A 10,829-nucleotide genomic window follows, 5' to 3' on the forward strand; every position below is an offset into this window, starting at 1 on the left:
ATGTTCTCACCATCCCCAATGGCAGCAAACCAAAACCAGAACCTCAGAGGTCTCCAATGGCTTCTGCAAACCCTCGAATCAGGGGGCCTCAGCCTGCACAACATCTCCTTCTACCTCTCCCAACCCACTTCAGGTTGCTACCAGGAAACAGAAAACTCCATGAAAGTAGACGTTTCCAAGGACAGCATCTTAGATTTTTCTCACCTCCTCATAATGTTAGGAATAGCCAAAAACTCCCAACCATTGCTGCGAAACCTGGAATTCCACCGGGTCGAATGGGAATTGGAGCAACTACAAAATCTCAGAATGTTGCTGGAGAATAACTCTAGCATCAAGCAGCTTGTATTTCAGAGAAACAGATTCAACAGGGTATGCTTATCAGAATTATCGAACATTCTAAAAAGAAATGCAGCAGTCAAAGAGATAATGTTCTCGGAATCGGGCATGGGCTCAGCCGGTGCAGGACTTCTAGCTTCTGCTCTCATGGTGAATGAGAGCTTGGAGGAGTTGCAGATATGGGAAGACTCAATTGGATCAAAAGGAGCAGAGGAGCTTTCGAAGATGATCGAAGTGAACTCGAGGTTGAAGATGTTGACGATCTTTGACTCCACCTCAATCACGGCAACCCCTCTCATATCTGCAGTTCTGGGAAGAAACAGAGCCATGGAGGTTCATGTTTGGAGTGGAGAGAATGGAGAAAAGACTTCTAAAGTGGTGGAATTTGAACCTGAGAACAGCACATTGCGAATTTACCGCCTTGACTTTTCTGGGTCTTGCAGGGTCGCTTGCTCTCTTGGCATGAACTCAACAGTCAAATCGCTGGATATGACGGGAGTCCGGCTGAAGTCCCGGTGGGCTAAAGAGTTTCGGTGGGTGTTGGAACAGAACAGGAGCCTCAAAGAAGTGAACTTGTCAAGAACTTGTCTTAAAGACAAGGGAATTGTGTATGTTGCTGCTGGACTCTTCAGGAACCGGACCCTGCAAAGCTTGTATCTTGATGGGAACTGGTTTAGTGGAATAGGGATAGAACACTTAATGTGTCCTTTGAGCAGGTTCTCAGCCCTGCAAATCCAAGCAAACGTAACTCTCAAGTCAGTAACATTTGGAGGGGGAAGGACAAAGATTGGAAGGAATGGGCTCACTGCCATTCTAAGGATGCTGACAACCAACCAAAGTGTGACCCAGCTGGGGATCTACGACGATGAAAGTTTAAGACCAGATGACATTGTCAAAATATTCAAGAGCCTGGAGAGGAATGCCTCTTTGAAATACTTGTCTTTGCAGGGTTGTAAGGGGGTTCGAGGAGATTCGGTTGTGGAGACAATTCTGGAGATGTTACAGGTGAATCCTTGGATTGAAGACATCGATCTTGCGAGGACACCGCTGCATCACTCTGGGAAGACAGATGGAATTTATCAAAAACTGGGTCAGAATGGAAAGGCTGAACCAGAACCAGAAATTGATGTTCTAAAGGACATGACACTTACGGTACCCAAGAGCTGTCGAATCTTCTTCTGCGGGCAGGAATTTGCAGGTAAAGCAGCACCAAACTTTGCAATTCCACATTGAAACATAGTCACGACTGGTCTAGAAATCAATTTCAAATTTCTCATTTGCAGGTAAGACCACACTTTGTAATTCCATATCACAGAATTTCTCGACTTCAAAGCTACCCTACTTGGATCAAGTCAAAACTCTGGTGAACCCAGTAGAGCAAGCTGTTAGAACAGGAGGAATGAAGATCAAAACACTCAAAGATGAAGACACAAAGATTTCCATATGGAATCTTGGTGGTCAGCATGAGCTCTATTCCCTTCATGATCTCATGTTTCCGGGACAAGGGAGTGCATCATTCTTCCTGATTATATCCAGCTTGTTCAGGAAACCCAATAACAGAGAACCTAAAACTCCATCTGAGGTTGAAGAAGATATACAATATTGGCTGAGGTTCATAGTCTCCAACTCCAGAAAAGCAGGCCAGCAATACATGCTCCCAAATGTAACAGTAGTCCTCACACACTTCGACAAAATCAATCAATCCTCACAAAACTTGCAGGCTACGGTGACTGCAATTCAGGGGTTGAAAGACAAGTTTCAGGGGTTTGTGGACTTCTACCAAACAGCGTTCACCATTGATGCAAGGTCATCTGCATCGGTGAGTAAACTCACCCACCACCTTCGGAAAACATGCAGAACAATTCTCCAGAGAGTGCCTCGAGTCTATGAGCTCTGCAATGATCTTACACAAATTTTATTAGACTGGAGATCAGAGAATTACAATAAGCCAGCAATGAGATGGAAAGAATTCAATGAGTTGTGTCAAGTTAAAGTCCCATTCTTGCGAGTTCGATCAAGGCACGATAATAAAGAGAAGGTGGAGAAGAGGAGGCGGGCTATTGCCACTTGCCTTCACCATATAGGAGAGGTGATTTATTTTGATGAACTGGGGTTTCTGATCTTAGACTCTGAGTGGTTTTGTGGGGAAGTTCTTGGCCAACTTGCTAGATTAGACGTTAGAAAGCAAAGCTCAACAGAGAATGGTTTGATAACCAGGAAAGAGTTGGAGAAGATACTAAGAGGAAGTTTGCAGAGTCATATTCCTGGAATGGGTTCGAAGGTCTTTGAGAACTTGGAGGCCAGCGACCTTGTGAGGATGATGTTGAAATTGGAGCTGTGTTATGAGCAAGACCCATCAAATCCAAATTCTCTGCTTTTGATCCCCTCAATTCTTGAAGAAGGGAGAGCGAGGCCACAGAGATGGCAGCTGAGCACACCTGAATGCCTTTATGTAGGGCGGCATCTCGAGTGTGATGATTCAAGCCACATGTTCCTCACTCCAGGCTTTTTCCCCCGCTTACAGGCAAACAACCTTTCCTTCTTCCTTTTTCTTTTTCCACCCATTTACCTTTTTGCCCTTCTCTATTTTAGTATTGCTTTTGCTTTTCCCAATATGAAAATTCTCTTTCCATGTTTAAATCCTCCATAGACAATGAGTTTGCACAGTGATCACAAAGCCACCAGCATAAGTCAAGTTAACTTCTATATTCTATAAAATTATGCTAGGAGTCTAGTGGAATAGTGTTTATTTTTTATTTTTTTTGAGTGAATGATAATATATAGATAGTTGATGGCCCACTATGATAATAAATTTTTGTCATGATTTGCTTTTTCCTCCTCAAATTTGACCAATGGTGTTTTCAAAATATATTAATAGTGGCATAATGGAGTTAATGATCTGTGTCCAGTGTGGATTCTTCGACATTAAGTATAAGGGCTGCTCCTAATAACCTCATATGATTAGGACCTTGCCTTCTCTTTATTTTCTTCTACCATACATTTTTTCATAACAATAGAAAAACAATTTATACAGTTGATCCTATATAATAAGACTTGCTTTTGTTTTTATTATTATTATTGTGCTTCTGATGATTTTTCAAGTAAGTTGCAACACCTGCAACATTTCATTTTCTTGCACAGTGAATTGCTAACAATCTTGCTTTCTATACTATGATTCTGTGACGTTACATATTTAGGCTGCTACTTTCATGCTCATATTTTATTAATAATTTCAGAAAAGGATTCATATAGCTAACCCAGCATACAAAAAGCCTCTAGTCTTGTTTTTCAAGTCGCTGTTCTGCCTCTGATGACCTTTCAACTGACTCTTAAGCCTTTTGCAATACCTCAGTATTTCATTCTTCTCGCAGTTGATTATCATCTCTCTCTTTTTACTGCTAAAGAATATTTGGGGGGAATTTGACAGACGGCCAAACGCTAAATTTTATGTATTCAGTGACACAATATATCAATATCACATTTTCTGCTTTATCAAAAAGCGCCCAGGTTGAAATATTTCTCCTTTGTGGAAAACAGGTGCATCTCCACAACAGACTTACTGATTTAAAGAACGAGCATGCAGCAACTTACAGCCTTGAGAAATACCTCATTTCAATAAATATCAATGGTATGCATGTTAGAGTAGAACTTGGAGGGCAGTTAGGTTACTATATTGATATCCTCGCATGCTCCTCCAAGAACTTGACAGAAACTCTAAGGCTCTTCCACCAGCTCATAATCCCAGCAATCCAGAGCCTGTGCAGTGGTGTTACATTGACTGAAAATGTTCTCCGTCCAGAATGTGTCAAAAATCTAACACCCCCAAGATATCGGAAAACTCAGTTTTTCCCGCTGCAACGACTGAAACAAGCTCTACTCTCAGTCCCCGCGGAGAGCATGTATGATTATCAGCACACCTGGAGTCAAGTCTTAGACTCTGGTAGACCTATTCTAAGTGCTGGATTTGATTTTGCTCGGAATCTCTTATCTGACGATGACTTCAGGGAAGTACTACATCGAAGATACCGTGATCTGTACAACCTCGCAGAAGAACTGCAGCTTACACCAGAATACAGTACAGAGGATGCAGATCACACACTATCAACCAGAGCAGAATCTGATACAGTTGAACCAACATTTGGTGGACTTGCGAAGGGTGTTGAAATGGTTCTGCAAAGACTGAAGATCATCGAACAAGAGATCAGAGACTTGAAACAGGAGATTCAGGGGCTGAGATATTATGAACACAGGCTCCTGATTGAGCTTCACCGCAAAGTGGACTATCTGGTGAATTACAATGTGCAAGTCGAAGAAAGGAAAGTACCAAACATGTTTTACCTTGCAAGAACTGAGAACTACACGAGGAGACTGGTCACCAACATGATTTCTGGGATGACTGCGCTTCGGCTGCACATGCTGTGCGAATTCCGAAGGGAAATGCATGTTGTAGAAGATCAGATGGGTTGTGAATTGATGCAGGTTGATAATAGAGCAGTTAAGTGCTTGGCTCCTTACATGACAAAGTTCATGAAACTGTTGACATTTTCTCTGAAGATAGGAGCCCATTTAGCGGCTGGGATGGGAGGAATGATACCAGACCTGAGCAGGGAAGTTGCTCATCTGGTGGACTCTTCTCTTTTATGTGGAGCAACAGGGGCAGTTGCAGCAGGGGCTGTGGGCGCTGCAGCTGTTGGAAACATAGCAGGTAGCAGAAGCAGAACTGCAAGGGACATGCAGCAAGATCAGAGAGCAGCACAGCAGTGGGTGATGGACTTTTTGAGGGAGCGACATTGCACAACTGGGAAAGAAATAGCAGAAAAGTTTGGATTGTGGAGAGTGAGATACAGGGATGATGGGCAGATTGCATGGATATGTCAGAGGCATATGCACATAAGAGCAAATGAGATTATTGGAGTACCCATTTGAAATTGTCCAGAGACGATGGGGATAAACAATGGAGGGATTTCATTTTCATTTATTTTTTCCCTTATTCCCCAAGGCTCCAACCTCCATTTTCCATTTCTTGATAATTTTTAGTATTCTCTTATTGTATCATATCAGGTCAAAGAAGTGCCTGGTCGCATACAAGAAATATGGGCACATATGACTCGTTTAGTGAAAAATAAAAAATAAAAAAAAAAATTCACTGCTGAAAGATATTAGCTTGTCGCCCATGACATTTAATAGGAAAAAATGGGAAGAAAGAACACTCAATCTACAAATTGATGGTCTTGGGATGGCACATTTTCAAAACAAGCAGGTCTCTGACGCCCCAAAAATTAAAAATAAAAGTAACAATTTAGCTCCGATTCATCATACATTAACAAAAATAAAATAAAATCACTTGGGTCCCAAAGTAACATGAAAAACATTCCTGTGGATGGAAATAAGAGAAAGAGAGATTAAAAATCTTGCAGATTTTGGACCTCAAAGTGATATGGCCAAAATAATGACAGATGCTTTAAGAATGATACAACTTTTTGTCTTGAATCAATGCGTGGATGTGGGACCCAGACATCACCATTAACTCTTAATACAATCCTCTATAGCTATATCAAATTCGATATCTCAATAATTGAGGATTGGAATCAGAACAAACAAAAGTAGTCAAGCTCCCATTTCACATCAGCAATAGCTAGAATCTGAAAAGAGGGAAGATTAAACGGAATAATTCCATATATACTGACAACAACAGAAACAGAACAAAGTCATGGTTTCCCGTCAGCTAAAGCTTCTCAACATAGAAGTAAAACACCATACTAACTCAACACATTATTCCACTTTAGTACTAGCATTAGTCTCAATTCTAAAATCTAGAGTCACCTGGGCGCCATTTGAACCAGTGAAAAACAAAAGATCAAAAGAAGGCTCTGCTCCCATAAAACACTCGGGAGCCGGTGTTCTTCGATGCCTGCAATTTTTGATCAGTGCTTGAATTCCCAGAACTGGTTTGTCCACTTTCAATGTCCATAGGCAGCTTCATTTTTGCCAATGATTCAGTAAATTGCTGCATACTTTTCATGTACATGTCCACAATATCTTGTTGCACAACTTTTTGCTCCTGTTCAACATTCACAGTGAGAACCGGTTTGGCAAATGCACTACTTGGCACCCCATCAGAGGAATTGCTCTCAACATTTCCAACATTTTCATCCCTCTTCTCTTTTAGCTTAGAAACATGCTCCTGGTCTGGAGATTTTGAAGCAGCTGCATTATCAGAGGACTCGGAACTTGCAGGAAGAGAAGCATGTGGAGGAGAACCATTAGTTGAAACACTGCTTGGGGGAGAATCATGAGTCTCGAGTTGGACAGAGTTGACTGCACTCGCCAAGAAGCTTTCCACAACTTGAACACCTTGTTCTGAACTAAGCTGATTTTCATTGTCAGAAGAGACCAAGCTCTCAGAGCTTTGAGAGTCCAGGCTGGAACATTGGATACCGATATACTCCGAAACCATCAAATGGTTTTCATTCACAATCTTTGGGTCTGGGAACTCAATCTTATCGAAGTCACTGGGCTGTGGTTCAGTTATTTCGGAATCCTTTGCAGTTGCATTTGTAGCAAGAGATGGAGGCATCCCAGGGATTGCCATTACCTCAGGAGAAGCCCCACTGTATGAAAGAGATAACTGAACAAATCCAGCCGGAGAATGGAAAAGATCTGTGGAGGACAGAGAAAACTCCTTTTCTAACTTCCCATTACTTATGAGGACGTCCGAAAGAGGAACCAAAGCAAACCCCAATAACTGGTCTTCAAGATAATTCTTCACCCTGCTCAGCATCCATATCTCACACTTGAGGGAGGAATCTATTTTCCAGACATTGAGCCGGAGATTTTCATTGAATACAGGGTTCTTCCCACCCCCATTAATAATTTGGGTGGAGACAGATTTCTCAGGATCACTGGTGAGGCAAAGTTTAGCATAAACATCTTGCTTATGATATATGCAGATGTTATGGATGTCCCTAGCCTGATGTATGTAAACCTCAAGGACACCAATGAATCCATCCAAGCCATACACCGCAGCTTCCTTCCTTTGGACCTCAATTCCCTTGGTCAAGCGACCAGAGTTGTGAACAAAAAGGTCAGATCTCTGATTCACAGGCTCAGAGACAAGTGAGTTCTTGAATGGTGACACGACGGATTGAGGGGAATCCATGATAACCAGAAATCAAACCTGAAAAATAAAAAAGCAAAAATGAACACAGTTGGATTGAAAATCAAGATTATGAAACTAAAACGCTAAAATTATAAGTCAAGAACCCGACCAAAGATTCAAACTCAACATGAGCAAGAGGTTATTATGATTTCTACAACTCAAAAGCCCAACAGTTAAACCAATCCCCAAAGCCTGAATCAAAACCCTAATTTAAAACTTATTTAAAACACTTAGCAAAACCATGAGCAAAGACCCACAAAACAAAATTTAAAGTCCCATGCAGACTAATATGATTATTAGACCTCAAAACCACGCAATAAAACCATTCCACATGCCCAAAACCTACCGGAGCTCAAATAAAGCCAAAATTCTCAGAACCCAGCAGCGAAAATCTCAAAACAAGAGAGGCCGTTCAGATGAGCACTCCAAAAACACAGAAGCCAAACTGAAATATAGGCAAATCCCAAAACTAAGAACCAACCCACAAGTCCAAAATCTAGCTAAAGCTAAGATGAGCACAAATTTTCAAGACTCAAAAAACCAAAAGCCTCCTGTGAAACATAAACTTTCACATGAACTGCTACTACTTGAAAGCCTAGACCCCTGGCTTAAAAACAATCACAAGGCGCCAACAGTTGCAGGAACAGATTCCAATAAAGCTATGACTTTTACTTCACAGAAACATGACCATCGGTATCCAAGGAGAAAGCGGGCAGGAGAGAGAAAAAGAACAGTGACCCAGATCTTATCCTCTCTTCAAAAGACTAACCCACTTAAACTTTACCATTGATCCCTCTAAAAGCATACGAAATGAACAGAGAAAACCAAAGCCGAAGCAGAAAGAGAGAACCCGTAAGGCTTAAACCCTTCAAAACACACGAATTGAACAAGAAAATTAAATCGAAGCAGAAAGGAAGATATAAAACTGGGATTAGTATGCTTTTTCCTTGCCTCTGGGTTCAAAGTCAAACGGATTTGCGCAGATTCTGTGCAGCGAAGAGCTCTAATCCAAGACCAGGACGGCGACCCAGTTCGCGAATGGAGGCAAGTGTGGAGAACAGGGTCACAAAACTACAGATATACGGAAGAATACAGCATAAAATCTGGGGGGAAGCTTGTCGGAAGCCTCTGTATTTGTGTGGGGGTGGGTGTGCGTGTATTAATATCTAATACAGAGGAGTATTTATGGATTTTTGTAGCGAGACTTGCATTATCTAAAAGGAGGGTGGCTTCTGGGTCTTGACTCCATATGAGAATGAGACAGAGGTACACCGACCCATGCCCATCCCTAGGGCCACGGCTCCCAATCACAGAGGCTTTGAGTGCGCCTTTGCAGGTAGGTCCCAAAGGCGGGAGCGTGGGAAGCGCGTGCGTTGAAATTTGTCCTCGATTTGCGGTTAATTGTCAATGGCAGCTCTGTTTTTTTATCCCTTTCCCCTGTTTTCAACCTTTATTTTTCGGTTTAGAATTTTTAATTTCAGCATAACTTTAAAAAAATTATATAAGTTAATAAATTATTAATAATATATTAATAGTCTTGTTTATTATCCTTTTTAAAATGCGCAAAAGAAGCACACTTTATTGGAGACTTAATAAAAGGATGTATTTATTTATGAAGATTACAAAATTTAATAAACTTTTCTTAAAATTTAACAAAAAAGTTATGAACTAACCTCAATATTTAAACCCTCTCTTAATATTTGAAGAAAAGATAAGTCTAATGACTTGTATAAGCCTATTAAAATCAAACATTAAAAAAGATTGTGAGATTTTTAAAATCTCAACAAATGATCGTATCGTCTTATTAAAATTCTTTTTAAAAAACCTACATTTTAATTTTATTACAAATTTGAACTGAAGTTTCTATCCAAAAATTATTATTCAAATAAATTTTTTATACATGCGTATATAGATATATATAAACTTTGATTTGTTAATTTTAAATTATTTTGAAAGAATATAAAAATTTATAACATTAGAGTAGTCCCGAATTGTCTAGTAAATTAACAAATTACAATTAACTATGTTTGCTTGAATAGTTAATACCCCCATCTCCATTTTGTGAAGATACGAGTTCAAATCACAATGAGTGCATTGTTAATTAACTTTAGGCATTTTTTTTTAAATTTAAGGTGTGACTTCAGGCACTTCCTGTTACATAGAGATTCTACAATAATAAATTGACGAAAAAAGATTCATATATTCGATCCCACTTAGTGGAATTTAAGGCTTCATTTTGTTGTTATTATTGTTTGTTGAAAAATGATTTTACCATATACATATATATATATATATATATATATATATATATTATGAATTGTTGATAGCAGCAGCAACAACAGAGTGGAGCAGTCTGAGCCTGCAGCAGTTTGTTAGTAACAGCAGCAGCAAAACTGTTAGCAACAGTAGACTAATTTAGTTATAGTTATAGTTTAGTTATTAAGTTGTTAAGAAATTTGTTATTATCTTCTTGTGTATATCTTCTCTCTTGTAAACTCTTATTGAATTGTAATGCAATAGAAATATTTTCACAAATCTTGATATGATATCAGAGCAATTTTAGAGCATTTTTCTCAAGCCTCTCAAATGGCCGATACTCCAATTTCATCCTCTCCTTCTTCATCATCAACCATTGATGATTTTATTAATCCGTATTGTCTTAGCAATTTAGATCATCCAGGTGTTGTACTTGTTTCTCATGTTTTAACTGGAGACAACTATCATACATGGAGTCGATCGATGCTCACTTCTTTGAATGCAAAGAATAAAATAGCTTTCATTGATGAATCTCTCCCTTAACCACAAACTTATGATCCTCTTCACTATCCATGGAGCCGATGTAATAGCATGGTTGTCGCATGACTTCTCAATTCAATTTCTAAAGAAATTGCAGCTAGTGTCATCTTTGCAACCACAGCTCGTGCAATTTGGTTGGATCTTCGTGATCATTTCTCTTGCAGCAGTGGTCCTCGAATTTTTCAACTCAAGAAAGCTATCTCAAATTTATCTCAAGGACAATTTTCTATTACTCAATATTATACTCAATTAAAGGGTTATTGGGATGAACTTCTGATGGGGATTAACATGCCCTATGTATCCCTTTTACTGATATGATGACACATGGACGACCTCCTGATGTCCACTCCTTTGCTGACATGGTGACACGTGGACGACCTCCAGATGTCCACTATTGTTTATATCTATTTTGCGGGAATACATGGGATTAATTGAAGATCTTCCACTTCTTTGATGGAAGACCTTTTTTGACTTTGCTATTGTGTTAATTTATATTTTTCATGGATATGTTATTTCAAGATTATTAGGTGCTTGAAGA

The 10,829-nt window shown here is 39.7% G+C and overlaps 2 protein-coding genes across 2 annotated transcripts; one reads left to right on the forward strand and one right to left on the reverse strand.

Moving 5' to 3' along the window:
* Nucleotides 1-18: 18 nt before the first annotated feature.
* LOC131156508 (protein TORNADO 1) lies at nucleotides 19-8,074 on the forward strand. Its single transcript, XM_058110243.1, has 3 exons — nucleotides 19-1,534; nucleotides 1,620-2,860; nucleotides 3,874-8,074. The coding sequence occupies exons 1-3, from the start codon at nucleotides 19-21 to the stop codon at nucleotides 5,260-5,262; spliced, it is 4,146 nt and encodes a 1,381-aa protein (XP_057966226.1). The 3' UTR covers nucleotides 5,263-8,074.
* Nucleotides 5,992-7,495, reverse strand: LOC131156647 (uncharacterized). Its single transcript, XM_058110498.1, has one exon. The coding sequence runs from the start codon at nucleotides 7,493-7,495 to the stop codon at nucleotides 6,194-6,196; it is 1,302 nt and encodes a 433-aa protein (XP_057966481.1). The 3' UTR covers nucleotides 5,992-6,193.
* Nucleotides 8,075-10,829: the final 2,755 nt, after the last annotated feature.

The sequence above is a fragment of the Malania oleifera genome, chromosome 1, assembly GCF_029873635.1.
Source record: "Malania oleifera isolate guangnan ecotype guangnan chromosome 1, ASM2987363v1, whole genome shotgun sequence".
Taxonomy (NCBI): Eukaryota; Viridiplantae; Streptophyta; class Magnoliopsida; order Santalales; family Ximeniaceae; genus Malania; species Malania oleifera.

Bases quoted from the DNA above. Each gene is read 5' to 3' on its own strand.
- LOC131156508 (XM_058110243.1), top strand. From the start codon at position 19: ATGGCAGCAAACCAAAACCAGAACCTCAGAGGTCTCCAATGGCTTCTG. The intron at 1,535-1,619 runs GTAAAGCAGCAC...TCTCATTTGCAG, and splicing joins CTGCGGGCAGGAATTTGCAG to GTAAGACCACACTTTGTAAT. The intron at 2,861-3,873 runs GCAAACAACCTT...TGTGGAAAACAG, and splicing joins GCTTTTTCCCCCGCTTACAG to GTGCATCTCCACAACAGACT.
- LOC131156647 (XM_058110498.1), bottom strand. From the start codon at position 7,495: ATGGATTCCCCTCAATCCGTCGTGTCACCATTCAAGAACTCACTTGTC.